Source organism: Zonotrichia leucophrys, chromosome 1, assembly GCF_028769735.1.
Source record: "Zonotrichia leucophrys gambelii isolate GWCS_2022_RI chromosome 1, RI_Zleu_2.0, whole genome shotgun sequence".
In the NCBI taxonomy this organism is placed as follows: Eukaryota; Metazoa; Chordata; class Aves; order Passeriformes; family Passerellidae; genus Zonotrichia; species Zonotrichia leucophrys.
The window spans coordinates 93,807,534-93,824,123 of record NC_088169.1 but is presented as its reverse complement, the minus strand read 5'-3'; the positions used below and the strand labels follow the sequence as shown (position 1 = coordinate 93,824,123).

General features: G+C 45.3%; 1 protein-coding gene across 2 annotated transcripts; it reads right to left on the bottom strand.

Annotated features, from left to right (window-relative positions):
• Positions 1 to 16: 16 nt before the first annotated feature.
• CTC1 (CST telomere replication complex component 1) lies at positions 17 to 16,589 on the bottom strand. Of its 2 annotated transcripts, none has more exons than XM_064722809.1 (24): positions 16,565 to 16,589; positions 16,341 to 16,480; positions 14,050 to 14,296; positions 12,431 to 12,627; positions 10,669 to 10,813; positions 9,991 to 10,293; positions 9,689 to 9,817; positions 9,146 to 9,372; positions 7,508 to 7,679; positions 7,222 to 7,422; positions 6,861 to 6,987; positions 6,546 to 6,660; positions 5,742 to 6,204; positions 5,342 to 5,434; positions 4,913 to 5,059; positions 4,557 to 4,627; positions 3,681 to 3,781; positions 3,184 to 3,349; positions 2,884 to 2,964; positions 2,640 to 2,799; positions 2,107 to 2,171; positions 1,708 to 1,870; positions 1,440 to 1,566; positions 17 to 502 (listed from the first exon to the last, which is right to left on the bottom strand). In XM_064722809.1, the coding sequence occupies exons 1-24, from the start codon at positions 16,583 to 16,585 to the stop codon at positions 342 to 344; spliced, it is 3,822 nt and encodes a 1,273-aa protein (XP_064578879.1). In that variant the 5' UTR covers positions 16,586 to 16,589; the 3' UTR covers positions 17 to 341. The 2 variants fall into 2 exon arrangements, with proteins under 2 accessions (XP_064578879.1, XP_064578890.1); XM_064722820.1 differs by having other exon boundaries at positions 5,342 to 5,431.
• Position 16,590: the final 1 nt, after the last annotated feature.

Here is a 16,590-nt window from a genome sequence, read left to right as displayed (position 1 = left end):
ACAGATACAGTGTTCTTTAAGTAATATTTTCATAGCTTTATTTAGTAGATACTACCACACCAAATGCCCACACTGCGTGCCCTAGGCCCAAGGCAAGAGCTGTCACACAGGAAGCACTGAACATCTCTCTTCCAAAAAGTAGCCCAGAGTCACTGGTTGACAATGGCCCAGAGTGACCATTCAGGAATTCCACAAGTCACAGCAGCTGCTTGACTGCACCCTTCACCCTGTGCTCACAGGCTTGTGCTTCCCCTGAAAGGAGCTTTAAAAAGCTCGCGATCGCAGTAGGTATTTCCATAATTCCTCTCCCACTGGGAGAGATATTAAGCAGTGGCTCCCACTCAGCAGGAACTGGATGTCCTGCTCATCCTCTGGCTGTTCAGGTAGTTTAAGGCATCTTGTCCCACTTCCTCCACCTTCAGGCACAGCAGGCTTGGACGAGGCCCCACTCGTGACACGAACTCCACTTCACCCGAGCGAAAATTCCGCAGCTGCAGGGGAGCTGCAGGGGAAGGATACAACGGGAACAACTCAGGACAGGGCTCTGGCTCTGTTCTAGCCCACAGCTGGGGAAGGGAAGGCCTTGCAGCAGCTGCCTGGCATCTGCCAAACCTCAAAGGACAGCACAATGAATGACTCCAGGATGTAGGCAGAGGAATGCATTTTGCCAGCATCCCTCCAACCTGCAGGAAACAGACATTCTACACTGTGAAGTGAATGCTGTGAACTGTGTGCTCACAGAGCTGATGCTCTGAGCTTTGTATCCTCTGTCAATATGAGCAACCTGCCTTTACAGACAGTGCACATGACAGCCAGAAAGTCTCCACTGCAGAGCATCCTCTGGTGAGCTTAGCAAATCAACCCCTGCAGCACCTGCACTCAAACTTAAGCTCTAGGTGTGTGTGCAAACAGTGTGAAGAATTGGTGTGAAGAATGTCCCCTTAACACAGCAACTGCACAGTTGTGGCAGCATGAGCTCACACCTCAGCACTCATGAATTCAAAACACTTCAGTGCTGATTTCCAGGAGAGGATTTCCAGGCCTGCTATCAATCCTACACGTTGTCCTATATACAGTCAAAACCCACTTGATTTGAGAAGCCTGTACAGTAACTCTCGCTGATCAGATTCCTGTCCCAGACAAGGATTGGGAATCTTTCTCAAGAACAGTTTAATGTTTCTGTGTGAAGTAGAAAAATTTATCCTATGTTGTTTTAGGAATTTCCATAATATTATTTCTCTATTTTTATAGCCATGGATCTACTAAGACACAACTTAGTCAACTTAGTTCTACACTACAGAATACAAAATTCCAGGAAAATCCTTCAAAGGTCTTGCTATGATGGACAGTGAAGGCACCTCTCCTTCCCCAGCCTGGTGAAATGCCTCCTCCCTTCCTTCTCACACTAAATATTAGAAAAGCCAGTAGTACTTGCTTACCAGGCTGCAGGATCTTGGAGGGCTTCCTGTCTAGGCTGAAATCCAACAGGATGGGGCGACATATGAGAGGACTTCTGCACAGACTCCTTAGGTAATGAGCAACAAGATCCTCAGGTTCCTCTAGACACTGAGGAAGGAAAGAGTGTGTTGCCAGGGAGTGTTCAGTGGGAGGCAGGGAGGCTCTGCAACACCCAGAGCAAAGGGAAATCCTGTCCAGCCGAGACTTGAGCCCAGCAGGCTGCAATTGCTGCTGGAATAGCCCACTCACCCCTGCTCCAGGAGCTTCCCCGTGCTGAATGCACACGCTGCCCCTGCTCTGCACACAGTTCTGCACAGCTTCCCACTCGAGAAGGCTCAGGCCCAGCACTGCTGCCACATGTTCATTCCTGCACACCACCACAGCTTCGCCTGTTCCATCCTCCACCAGCACCCTGTGCAGAGAGCAGGCAGGCTGGGATCAGGAGGGCAGACAATACCTGCTCCCTCACAAGGGCCACACCCCAGAAAACACACCTCAGTAGAGAGTTCACCTCTCAGAAGATGTGATAACTCCATCTTTGCTGTTGTGTCCACATCCCATCCTTGATATGATTTTCCCCCTCCTGTTTGTGCTGTAATTTGCTCCCTCCTCCCCCCTCTCCCCACATCCAATCCCTAGAGCAGTTACCGTGCACTGGCTTGCCTCACTCCTGTTTGTGATGGACATGGAGGATTGTGTCGGGTGCACCTCCCCTGAAGGAAGAACAAAGCCACAGCTGTGTATGGGTGCAAGTGACAAGGAGAAGGGCCACTGCTTATTTTAATCCTTCTCTAATTAAGTAGGCAAAAGTGTAAAGAATTTCACTGCATTTCCAGTGAGTGCCCTAGGAAAAATTTATATGGGGAGAAAAATCACCTTGCTGCAAGGTGCTGATCCCAAATAGCAGTGAACATGGGAAGAGCAGAGCATTGACAGAGTAGGATTGTCCTCTTCAGTGCCCTCATTTCCTCCCCAGTCCTAGCTGCCAGCCTGCCTGACATCAGATACACACTTCTAATCACTTAGGTCCCTTTCTAATATGCAAGTCCTTCTCTGACAGTGGAAAAAGGGTTTGCAATCGAGACAGGAACTCTCATTTCTTCAACATTGTAGCAAAGGATGTGTGAGAATAAAAAATCTGCAAGACCTCTCACAAATTATGTTTGTGGAAGCTTGAATACCTCTTTGAAGATGCAGCTGCAAAGTGAGCAAATCCATTGCAGGCGCACAGTCAGTACACAGCACAAGTGGCATAAAATCCGGGCCTGGGTCACATTTTGCAGCTGAGGTCTCAAGCTGGATAGAAACACTAGTGAGGGGGATGAGGCTTCTCCTGCAGGACTAGAAGAAACGGCAATTTGAGAAGCTTGGAACATAGAAGCCTTTCTTTGGGCACTCTACCATGAGAACAGACCCAACACTTACTTAGAAGGCAGGTGAGAAGCTGGCAGAGATAGGATGCTCACACAGCTGGAGGCAATGTATGTGCAATAAACATTACGGAATCTGCAATATCAAAGAGCAGACGTCAGAAAGAGCTCACAGAAACCAAACACAAGTTTTCTTGGGATGGCTGGGCTGATCTTCATTTGCAACATGCTAGGAAAATAATTTATGCTAAGGGATTGGGAGAGATGAAGGTTTGAACAAGTCCAGGTGGGAAGTCAGATTAAGAGATGGTTTCAAAGACAGTAAAAGAGGTCAGGGGTCTAAAGACAGGAGCACCTTGAGATCTTGCGTTCCAAGTTCTGGAAGAGGATCTTGGCTCCAGGTAGCAAGCCCCTGAGGTGTTGCAGGTAGGTGGCAGTAATGTAAATGTCCATCACAACAGGGGAGCCCGGAGCAGCTGAGACACTGAGCTTCACACTGTGATCCCTGGACAGCAGAGTCTCTGAGGAGGCACAGAACGACACAGACCGTGAGCTCACTCACACAGGCAGCATGGCCTGTCTCTGAGCTGGGCCTGCTAGAGGGGCTCTTCCTCCCATCCTGATGAGGTTATAATTGTTCCACCTCCCAGTTTTCTGGATACTGCATTCCCATTCCCATCTCCACATTCACAGTGTGCAGTTTCCAAGCCCTTTGACGTGCAACAGGATACAACATCCTGGCATACTTCCACTATTCCCAGATGCAGCAGCACACTCAGCCAAGTGCACTGGCTTTCTGTAACAGAAAGAAGAACTAATCTATTGCCTCTCAACAGGCTGCCACAATCTTACCTGTCTGCTTCGGATGGCCAGGTGGCTTCTCATTCTTGGGAGAGGCACACAAGGTCCTCTCCACGATCTCTCCACAGAAAGAAACAAGGGAACCTGAGAAACTGAGAGCAGACCAGGATTTTTGTCTCACCTGAAGACAAAGGGAGTGGAAGAAGGCCTGACTTCAAGATTGCAACAAAGTGGAGCGCTGTTGGTTAAGCCCAGTTTCTGGGGAACCTGCCCTTGAGCACCTGAGCTACTGGACTGAGGGCAGCTTGCTGCAGCCTACCCCTCCCAGGGACACGAGGCCCCTTTACCTTGCTTTCTGCTGCTTCAGGCTCAGCAGTGAAGATGAAGAGTAAGGCACTACAGCCTTCCTCTCTGCTAAACCCCTAATTGTTTTTCTGAATTAGATGAAGAAGCCAAGCAAAAAACCCACAGTTTTCCATATAGCACTGGTGAAAAATCCAGTGTACATACACATCACCCCAGATTAAACATGCTTTGAAAGGAAAAGTTCTAAGTTTATTATGTGTTTGAGCAAGGTATGCTAAAAAATCTAAAACAAAAAAACCCCAAAAATATATATTCAGTCTGATTTTCCCTGCTGTGCTTGTTTCCACTTCTGACAGGAATTTGGGAGACACCTTTGGGGCTTAGTCCATACCAGCAGTAGCCAAACCATTTTCTGGACACCATTTTTCAGTTTTGTCACCTACAATCCCTTTACCTTAAATAACCAGGATGGGAGAAGTCTGAACTACTTGCACACAGATTTTCCAAACCATATTCCTAGGGTGGATATTTCATTGCAGTTTAATATAGCACTTCCCAATAAAAATTACCACAGAGCCATTCCCTAAGACACAGTCATTAATTTGGGGCAGACCAGCATACCTGCTGCTAAGCACTTCTGGGATGGAGGCAGTTCTCTGGTCCATGCCTGTCAGCACTGACAGGGCTGTGAGCTACAAGTGAGGGAGACACAGCCTCAGATGGGTTGCAGTTTACACGCATCCCCAGCCAGAGCAGAAAAGACAAGCTCTGTGTGCTCAGAGCTAGGTCAAGCAACTCATGCTTCCTCTCTAGATGAATTCTGAAGCAGGAAAATGTGAAGCCCAGCAGCAGGCTCTGATGGAACTTAGAGCAGAACAGTCTCACCAACAAGACACTGTATATTGATAATTTCTAGCTGGTTCTGGAGAGGCCTACAGGTAGCCTGTGAAAGCCCTGTGCAATAAGGCACTGCATACCTGGTGCTCAGGCAGACAGGAGATCCAGGTCTCATGCTCTAAGTGCCAGCTATCTTGGACAAGCAGGCACGACGGGGGGCATGATGGCCTGCTCAGGAATGTTGCTGGCACAGGTGGAGAACAGAGCTTGTAAAACACTTCCAGGTCCTGAGATAAGAGTGATAAGGCAAGGCAGAAGACTATTAGAAAAAAGGAGATTAAAGTTCAATAGGGAAATAGTGAAGAACAGTGGTTACAAAAGAAAAAAAAATCCACTGAACTCAGAGCTCTGAGAATTTTAATCAAACACAGAACGAAAGCAGTTTCTTGGAACGACAGAAGGAAATTCCAAACCTTGAAAACAGCTTAGTCACCCTCTGACTCCTCAACTCCCACATGCAGCTCAGCAGAAGTCTCCAAGAGAGAACAGCACAACAAGTTGTCTCTTACCGAGCAGCAGGGCACTGTGAAGCGATACAGTCCATCCACGTGCAGCAATGGAAACCATCGCAGAGACCTCCCCAGAAACAGCAGCAGCGCCTGCTGGGGGAAGGGAGAGAGAGAGAGAAGAGGATGAGAACTGTTAGGTATGGAATGAAAAATACAGTCAAAAGAGAGCAAGCCCAGCCCAGAGGACGTCTTGATTGACAAGAGAAGGCAGATTCGTTTACAGGAAGGTGACAGAGAGACGATGGAACTTGCTTGGGGTGCAAGAAGGAATTTGCTGGCACAAACACACAAAGGCACCCAACACAAAAATCACTTTCCCACTGATACTAAATCACCCCCCAGGCTCCCTTGAGAGGAACCAGCTCCCAGACAAATCAACCACACCCCAAAGCTGCCTCACTTCTTGCTGCGTCACACCCTCTTCTCCATCACAGCCAGTGTCCTCCAGCTCTGACAGGTTCCCAGTTTCTCTGGGATGGCTCCAGAGCTGTGGTCTGCCCAGCCACAGCACTGTGGCCTGGAAACAGCGCTGCAGCTCGTGTGCTTCTTTATCTCCTTCTGTGGGCAGCTGGTAATTGCGTGACATGAGACCCTCCTTCTGGGTGACCAGGAACAGCTGAGATACACAGCTCGTTGTTCTGGGGCCGCTCTCACCCCCCTGACAGTTCTCATCTCTGCCAGTATCTGCCTTGGGATCCTCCAATTTCAGCATTTTTGCCTCTGGGGTTTCCAGCTCAGATGCTGTGCTGCCATCTTTCTTATTCCTCAAAGAGGAGCTGCTTCCACTCCTAAGGCCTTTCTGGATTTGTCCTTCAGCAGCATGGAGAACCTGAACATCCTCCAAGTAGAACTGCACATAGACACTGAAATGACAAATGGTAACCGTGAAACTCCCTATTCCTGACACGTGGCTGTCCTAAACAAACACTTATCTGGGAAAAACGCATCTGGTGAGTGCCCCACAGGTACTCAGCAGGAGCAGAGGGAAAGAGTGAAGCGGAGGGTCGCTCCCAGGCTGCAAGTACTCTGAACAAAAGGGAGATGGTGGCTTTGTTGCTGAGAAACAGCTCATTTTATGCAAATAGCAAGGAATGGGTGCTTTGGCACTGAAATGCTATGTTGGTAAGAAGGCTTACCATAGTCCAAAATACTCAAGGAGCTGGAAAGTGATGATTTTACTTGCACACTGAATGAAGGGACTCACCTAGTTTTTTTCTCTCTCACATGCTCCAGATTTTCCAGGTGTTCCCAGGAGGGAAAATCAGTCTTAAGGAATCTCTCCACTACAAGCTGGTAGTTTTCCACCCGCACAAGTGATCCTGCAAACATATCAGAGAAAATAGCTGAGCTAAGTAAAAACAGAACATAAAACCAGTAAGGTCAAGATCCTCATTTTAAAGTCACGAGGTCAGGCAGTGACAGTTCAGCATCTCCACACAACGTCTCTTCTTCCTTGTTTTGGAGCTGGAAGGCAGAAGAGCAAAAGCTCAGCCCTCAAATGCAGTTTAGTGGGACATACCTATGAGAGCAGTCTGGGCAAAGGGGCTGCCATCCTTACGGGAGATCACACAGCCAAGTGCGCTGCTCTTGTCCTGCAGCTGCAGGAAACTGCTCCTGGAGGAGACCCTCAGCACACCCAGGAGTATCTACAACAGAAAGGAAGCTGCAAAGAGCATCAAACAATTCCTGTCCTTGAAAGCTGGAAATGAAAGTGTCTGTAGCAGCAGCTAAAATTCAGTCTGTTTTCCACATGCCACAGAGAGAAAAGCAGAGTCACTTCCTAACAGGAAGAAGAGGGATGCGTTGGACAGGGTGCTGGAAGGCACGGTGAGAAGCAGGAGCTCTCAAGGCACAGACAGGAAAGAGAAGGAAGCACATACCAGTTGGGGCTGGAAACTTTCAGCTGAGAGTGTGCAGTAGGACCAGGCCAGTCTGCGATTCAGCTCCTGGGTGCCCATATGCTGTGCCTCCAAGGGGGAAAGCAACTGGGATGGACTGAAGCCCTCCCAGCTCTTCTGTTCTGCCACACAGCAAACTGCAGACAGAGATGGGGCCTGGCATGGAGGGTTCAGAGGCAAGTACTGTGAACAAAAGAGAGAAAAAACAAATCACCTGAGTTTCTTCCCATCAGGCAAACAGGAAACAGCTCAAAGAACATTTACTCACTTTCTGCAGGGGACACTGGTGTATTTCTGATAGAATTTCATTATAAATATCTCTTGTTTCTTCTCTGTCTGGCACCATAGCTTGCAGAAGGGGGACAAGGAACTTTTCAGCAGCTCCAGGGTTTTGGTGCATAGAGCTAAGCAGTCGACGGTGCCCAAAGAAAGAAGAAAACCTGAAAAAAAGTCATGACCATTAAAAGCACAATCCTTGCATTTTAGTGAGTGTTGCATCTAAGTCAGGGACTCCTCCTGCTTGTTTTTAGTGAATATACTGTATAGGACAAGAACTAAAGAGATCAAAAAAACATGAAATTATTAAAAAACAGAACATTTAAGGCAAATGCAAATAATGTTGGGCAGACAAGAAACAGGAAAATCCACAGAACTAAAAGACTGGCAAAATCTCAAAACTCAAATGGCCAGAGAAACAAATGACATAAAGATAATCTCCCTCTAAGCCACACAAATAGATCTCCATGCCTTTTGGCTGGGCATGATATGATTACTCATGCTAGGTACACTTGGCTTTCTTTCACAGAATGCAAAAACACAAGTCAGAAACAACCACAGACTATTCTTATTCCATTTCCCTAATGAAAAATTAATTTCATAAGTTTAGCTTACTGCTTTTGAATGGTTGGAAGTGATCACACTGTCAGCGAAAATATGACAGAAAATGAACTCAAATGAAAAGAAATAGCACTCACTGGAACAATTTTTAAGCAGTACCAGGACTGAGCAATCACATTTAAAGAAAGTGGAAAAGATAATAAAAACTGAAATTTATAGTTAGCATAATTCCCAAGGCAAAACTGAAGCTGTTTTATTGGTAGCTTGTCAAAATTCCACAGTGCCAGTAAAGCACAGGAACACTGAGCATTCTATAAAATGCTATTTGACTGACAGTAAAACGTATATACTTTAAAGTCCAAGGCAGCAGTCACAGTGATCAACCGTAAGTGCTTCAGAACAAACACGAATATTTTCACTAACAGAAGCCAGAAGTAAATCCAGAAACTGGCTCACAGCATCCTGCAGTGTCAGGGAGAGCAGGAAGCCATCTGGAAGACTTGGAGGTAAGCATGGGATGGAAAATCTGCCAAGACAGAGACTCTAAAACAAATTATCACACTCCTGGGAACACTCAGAGTATCTCCAAGTGATATGCTGAACAGCTGCTGCTGCTTCTGTGCACAGTCAGAACACAAGAGCCTTTATATCAGTTATGATCTAGTTGTAACACCAATTTCCAGCTTCAGCCTCAGTGCCCACCTTGATCTGCCAAACAAACCACATAGGGAAGCAGACACCCTATGGTGTTTCTGTATTTCAGGACAAAGCATTCCAGGCAGGATTATGTGAGCACAATGCTCAGAAGCACTGCAGCTTCCCAAGACCTTTACCTCACCTGCACTTGAAAAATGCACCAGCTTTTCTTGTAGGAGCAACTGCAAGGTAACAAGCAACTGGACAGGATGTGAAGTCTGGATAAATGGCTTACTTAGGCCAAGAAACCAGAAGCAATTGCTGCTTGTACTATCCAAGCACAGTAATTTTGTGATCCTTTGGTCTAGAAGACACCCAGATAATCTACAAAGCACATTGAGGCATGTGCTGGCCTCAGAAGAATTGTCCTCACCTCTGCTCAAAGGTCTCCAGGAGGCTCACCAGCCAGAGGTACAGCGGCATTCCCAGATTGAAGCGGAAGAGCAGTTGTAAGCAGAGATTTCCCGAGGAGGCCAGGGGCTCGTAGGGGGTGCTGAGCCTTGAGAAACTCTTCAGCACAACCATGCTGTTCAGGCAGGCACCCAGTACAGTGAAGGGGAAGGAGGCCAGAGGCTTCTGCAGGAGGTGGACGTCGATGAGCTGGGAGACACAAGACACAGAGGGTAAGAGAAGAGATGGCCAGTCTGCCACCACTCCCCAAAACTGTCACCACACCTTAAATCCTTTCTCACTCCACTGGATTGTCTATAGTCAGGCCTGAGGCACCGAGCACAGTTTAGGGAGGAATCAGATAATAATCATATCAACTCTCATGACTGAGTCCAGGCAGCAAGATCTCCAGTTTTGTACCAGATACTTGCTGAAATAATTCCCATGTTCCTGCAGCCTTCTTTGACCCACACACTCACAAGCCATCCCCAGGGCCTGAGTCTTTTCCTGGCAAACCTCAGCTTACCTGCACACAGGCTCCCGGTCGGAGGCCCCGTACAGAGTTCAGCAGGGGCTGGTAAGCAAGGCACAAGCAGACTTGGTTATCCAGTAAAAAGAGACCAGCTTGGACATTGAGTACTTTGGTGACAAATCCCTAAACAGAAAGCAAACAAAAAGCAAGAGGACTGTAGGGAGTTACAAAATATAAGAGACTCACAGGCCTGAGCAGTAAGAAACTAAACTCATGATGAAAATAATGGTCCTTGCAGGCCAGGAGCTGAAACCCCAGTGCATGAGAGGGTGAAGGCCAAGCCTATGAACCCTTACCACATAGGAGATGATCTTGGACTCTTTGGTAGGTCTTGGCCTCTCCTCTTCAGCCTCCAGCTGCAAGGAGCAACTGAGCTGCTCAGCAGCCTCCAGGGAAGAAGACTGAGTGGATTCTCCTTGTGAAGCATTGTCCAGTGGCTGCTCCCTCACCTGCTCTGCACAGTAGGGCAGAAGGCAGGAAGAAGAACTGGTGATGAACATTGTTTGTCCAGATTTCTTCAGGCTGGACATACTCAGGCCTGTGATTGTGTACCTGTGACCCAGCTGGAAGACACGATGCCACAGCAGCTGGCAGGGTTTCTAGAGCAGAGAAACAGAAAGCAACACCAGCATCAACTCCAGTGAAAAAAATTTTTCTTGACCTAAATAATCCCACCCAAAAAACCCTTTTCCACCTAGAGGATTGCCTCACACTCTTAGCAAAAGGACTGTATCTGCAAGACTTCCAGGGACACTGCAACTGCATGAGGGAGAAAGACTGTATTTCGGCAGGGCACAGAACTAGACTTCTTACATACCAAAACTATTGTACACTGGGTGCAATTAAAAAGATATCACTAGTAAAAGAAAAAATAAATTAAACTGGGAAATCAATGGCAAGCTTCAAAGAATTAATCAGCTAGCACATACACAGATCCAGATAGTGAATTTGTGAGCAAAATTCCAAGGACTTACTTGCACCAGCACAGGGATACAAACAGCAGATGCAAAGCACTTCAGAAACAGAAAGAAGAATGTCTTGTGGTGAACACAAAGGAGAGGCCCGAGTCTGGTCAATTCCCCTGCTACAGTAAGCTTTGATCTTTTCTTATGTGGAGTCCTAGAGGGCAATTGAAGAGACAACAGAAATCAGAGATGAAAGAAAGCTTCAAAGTATCCCAAAAGCAAAATAAACAAATATGCAGCATTTACATTCTGGGAATAACAGATCCAACGAAGCAATATGGTCAATCTCTCAGAGGGGTTTTCAAAACAATATTTGACTACAAAATTTGTACTTTAACTTTTCTATGCTAAATCCTTCTGACATCTTAGTATTTGAAGACAGAAGGAACAGAAGAACAAATTCACACACTCCATGGTAACAGCCATGTTATAAAACGCATTACCACAAACAAGCAACTAATTGTTGGTCTAAAGGAGAAGAAAAAAGTCACAAGCAATTCTTCTGCAGAAAACAGAACTTGGATTCCTATGTCCATGGAACATGACACTGTGGAAGCTGCAAGCCTATGAACAAGAGGCCTGAAGGCAACAATGGAGTCTTTCTAACAAACTTGACACAGAGGGAAAGAGCAGCAAAACTAAAAGCAGATGAGAGGTGAGAGAGATGATATTTATTAAATCAATTCTGTTTGCTGTTTCCAACCTACATTTCAAAAGATCAAAAAAATTTTTTTTCAAAAAAATTTATGTTTGTCATTTTCATTTCACCTCTTACTGGACTTGAATATAACCATCCTGCTCACTCACACAAGAACAAAACCATTCTTGATTCTGAAACATCTAAACAATTATCTAACCTTATGACTTTAAAAAAAACCAGACCAGTAGTAGACACATAGCAGTACCAGCACCTCACTGTAACATTTTAGTTGTAACATGGAAAATTGGTCAGATATCAGTCAATAACAAAGGAGCTTTGTGTTAAAAGTCTGAGAACATATACTGAAATATGGAGTCTTCTTGTTCAGAAAGGTCCCTTGAGCTAAATCAAACACTTAAGCTTAAAATTACTTTCTTTGAAGCACATAAACCAAATAAAAACAAATGATAACTATAAAGAAATGAAAGCAGCACAATTAGCGACATTTTATTGTAATTAAATTACACTAGGAATTCTCTACTCAAGAAGATAAAACATGAACTAGCACAACTCAAAATTATCAACTCCAATAAGATTTGCAATTCCATATGCTCATTTTTGCATACTGTAAACTAAAGCACAGTTACTTCTACCAGCTGACAATTCACTGGCACTTTTATCTCAGTAATCTGTTAAGAATTTGACCAGTGGCACATATTAAATCATAATAAAATACAGGATTACTTTCAGGTATACTTTTAGTTCACTGGAGGATAAAAAAAAAAAAAAAAAAGTTATGCTAATAAAAAGAGTGAATTTTAGCCTCAAAGGCAGTTGAATCAACACTGTTCTAATATTCTTTCTATAATTTGAAATTACATCTATAAATACTTAAAATTCATCCTATTTTTTCAAATTACAGAACAGAAACTTCCAATAAACTTCTGGCAAACATAAGACTAAAGAAAAGTTGTATAACTTTGTTGTATAACTTTTACATCCACCACTTGCTGCTATGCCTCCACGTTTGGCAGAAATAGAATTTGTCTGTTTCTAAGCCAAGTGCTCTTCGTGTTACCTGCCAAGCCAGAGCAAGAGGGCCATGAGGAGCTGGGCAGGGCAGGTGTTTACCTGGAGGTAAGCAGTGGCTCAGCTGGCACTGGGGAGGTGACAGGAATGCTGTGAAGTACTTCCTTGGGGGCATTTACAGGCACTGGATCCACCAGGATTTCCAAGTACCCTGCTGCACTCTGGTCTGTCTGTGGGATATATGACCAGCTTGGGAAGACAAACAGTGAGTCCAGCCAGTCCAGTTCAAAGTGCAAGAGCTAAACCAAAAGATAATGAGATTGAAGCTTGAGATGAGTTTCAGTTTGTTTTCTCAACACTACTTACAGTGTTCATTACCAAGACACCCCTGCATGTGCATCACAAACTCTTCTCCTACTGCCAGCTTCATCACTAAATGAGAGCAGGGTTTTCTGCCCACACTCTTACCTTGCACAGAGAAGTTCTGTCCTTCCAGACGCAAATCTGCAACAGACTTGCTGAACTCTACAGCTAGCACTTCCTGTTTGTAGCCACAACCTCACAGAAAGGTGATAATTAATTCAATGTAAGGCTTAGTTATTTTCAAACTATTTTTCTAAAATTCTTGCCTGCTTTCTTTTGCCTGTGTTTTCAATTAGAAGTTCTTACCAACACAACTTTCTCCTAGGCTTTGTCTCATTGGAAAGCACAACTTCAGTGCTCTGTGAACCACCACTGTAGGGGTTATTTGTTACCTCAACTCCACTTGCAATTACCTTCAGGAGGCTTTTAAGTCAACTGTCATGCAAGCTATTATTTCCTGAAAGTATGTCATCAATGCATCACTGAACATGTAGTACAGCTCTCCTGAAAGTTATTTCTGCTCCACTAGTTGGAATTCAGCAAAGAGTGGAAAGGTCTCCTGTCACAGTCATATTTTCTGGAAAAATCCCTTTGCTCAGGATTCTTCTCCTGGGAAGCTTAGAAGCCTCAGAGAAAAAGGAAAACAATAATTATCTGATTTGCTTCTCCTGTGTCTTGCTGCTTTGGAATGTGTTTGGAGTTTGATTATCCAACCGGTGATTGTTTCATTGGTTTTCTGTGAACTGTTTTGACTCAATGGCCAATCAGGGTCAAGCTGTGTTGGGGCTCTGGAAAGAGTCATGAGTTTTCATTATTATCTTTTTAGCCTTCTGTAAGTATCCTTTTGTATCTTGTATTCTTTAGTATATATATCTTATTCTTTAGTATATTCTTTAGTATTCTTGTATCCTTGTATTCTTTAGTATATATATCTTATTCTTTAGTATAGTTTAGTACTCTTTAATATAATATAGTATCATAAAATAATAAATTAGCCTTCTGAGAACATGGAGTCAGATTCATCATTCCTTCCTGCCACAAACACAATAGTCTCCCAGGCCACCTTGTACTGTGGTGAATAGAACAGAACTGTACTGGCTGTCTCTCTCTTTCCATGCCAGTAATTTAGCATTTCTCCTAGCAAAGGCACATTCCACATATTCTATCCTCTGCCCAGGGTGTGAGCTTGCTGTTTTCCTGCCTGTTACAGAGACCTGTTACTTCCTTCACTCACTAGAGTGAGTGAAGAACTCTAGTTACTTCACTAGACTCTGGCAGAACACCTGAAGCCCCTGGTGGTTTGTGACACTGGCCCAGAAGTGGGAATAAACACAGAACCCCTCAGAAAGAGGACATACCTCACATGGAATTATCCCAGTATTGTCCTTCACATACAGGCAACCTTCTACCAGCTTTTCTTTGTTGTCTTGCCCTCCATCTGTTAAATAGCCAACCAGGATCAGGTAAGTCCTTGGCAAAGTGTGCTTCGTGGGTAAAGCCCCTTGTCCTTGATGAGACCATTCCTTAAATTCCTTGGTGCTCCAGCTCAGGTGGCTGCAGCACGGTATGCGCTGCTGATGCCGCAGGTCAGAGATGGAGATGAAACTGGAACAAAAGAAAGAAAGAAAAAAGCAAGAATATAGCAGGATGTGTGAAGAAATCAGTTTACAAAGCACCCTAATATCAACACTGAAAGAGCCAGCACAAACTGCTCTCCAGACAGTGATTTTGGTACTGGTTTCCAGTGAGCTTCACTGACAATTTTAGGTTGTGAAACTGGAGCTCTCGTCACAATACCCACTTGCTCAGTAGCAGGACATAATCACATTCAAAGGGTGTGAATTTGAAGAGTTTCACTGGATTAATCGGGGATCAAAAGTTCAAAGCAAGAAACTAGTCCAGATGAGTGATGGGTCTGAATCAGCAGTAAACAGTAATTAGGTATAGAAAAATTAATCAAAAGACATAAATTTACACAGGTAGTTAGGCTGTGCATTTTGCAGGAAAATGAACAGGGGATTAGTTGAAAATTCCACAGGCTGAAACTGCTCTATCTTCAGAGACAGAGCACCACCAGGAATAATACTGGTACCTATGATCCACAAAAGCACAGTGCTGCTTGTGTTTTTGTCAAATGTGCTGAGTGCTTTTGGGGAGAAACCAGAAATACACCAGAACACTGGCTCATGGTTATCACATACAAAAGCAAAGACTCTCTCCTCATGCTTTAAAGCTGAGTGGTTAGGTTGGATGTAGCACACAAGCAGACCACTGGCCTCACAGAAGAGAAATACCAAGTATCTTCAGCTCTTTATAGATTCTTCTGAATATGAACCGAAGTCTGGTTTAAATATCATAAAATACATAGGAAAAAATATGGCTTAAATGAGGTAAGTTTAGCTGGTGTGAAAGATGAACCACCTGCATTTATTAACTATTAGTTAAAGGTCACAAATCCCTAATCAATTCCAGTTGACCTTTTCTCCCAAAACCGGTCGTGCCAGAGATTTTAATTCTCTCACAAGTTGGAGCAAGAAACAGATCCAGACAAGCCAAACTTTCCAATACGGATATCTCTCAATCAGCTGCATGTTTTTCATGATGGTGAGCACCCAAAAGCCTTTTAGCAACTAAAATACGGACCACGTTATCCTAGATTCCCCTTTTTTAGGAGAACATGCTTGAACGCTGAGCTCAGCTGGCCAACAGGTTGAGAGACCAGGAACGTGCTCCCATTTGGGCCCACAGGATCCAGCTGGGAAGCTGCCATGTGTGAAAAATGCATGCATTTTATGATTGGCTTTTTGCACATATTAAAATGAATATTATATGTGTTGTGTTAGAAAGTAATGCTGTATCAATTCTCTTAAGTAGTGTGTTAAATATAGTTTTAGGTTATAAAAAATGTTAAAATAGAAACTATGCTATGTAGGATGTTTTTTTGTAAAGAAAGGACTCGCACTGAGATAGCAGCCACAGGACACCTAAATCTTTCAGAGAAAAAGCATTTATTGCCCTCTTATCAGAAGAAACGAACTTCTTCCCACCTCGAAGGCGCTGTTAGGATTATGAGGAAGAAGTTGAGGATGACCAGACAGAATCCTGTGTTTGGATGGAATTTATGCATCATGTATGAAGTGTATGAATATGCAACAGGCTATTGTTTTTAAGGGTTAATCCTCTGTTAATTAATGTGTGTCCTTTTTTGGGCTCGTGCTGCCCAGAAAAAGATACCTGGACATCTGTAACTCTTTGTCTCTGTTGTCACATATTATCCTAATTCAAATTGTCCAAATTATTACTACTCTAATTGCATTACTGTTTTTATAACCATTTTATTACTATTAAACTTTTATAATTTTAAAAACAAGTGACTGGCGTTTTGCACACCGTGCAAAGGCTGTACGGTGCGGCAGCGCTGCCCGCTTCGGTCACAGGCCGTGCCAGCCGCAGACAGGCGGAGACGGCGCTCAATCGCCCCGCAAGGGCGGCGGGCCCGCCGAGGCCGAAGGAACGCCTGCGGTTACCGCGTTCGGCATCACCCTTCCCACAGCGGCATCCGGGGCGGGCATGGCATCCGGGCATGCCGAGCTCACCGGAGAGCCGCGTGTGGGCACCGGAGCCCCCGCCGCCCCCGCCCCGCTGTCACCTGTAGCCGAGCGGCAGCGCACCGCCGCCCGCGCTCCGCAGGCACCGCAGCACCGCCTCCAGCGCCGCTGCCTCCTGCCCGTCCGGCCCCGCCAGCGCCCGGCCAACGAAGTCCTGCGCCGCCCGTAGCCAGCGCTGCTCCTGCGGGGGGAAAGGAGGGAAGCGGGGTCTCAGCGCCGGGCAGGCGGAGGGGAGGACGCGGAGCCGCCCGGGCCCCTCACTCACCGCCGCGCTGGGCGCCGCCATGACAG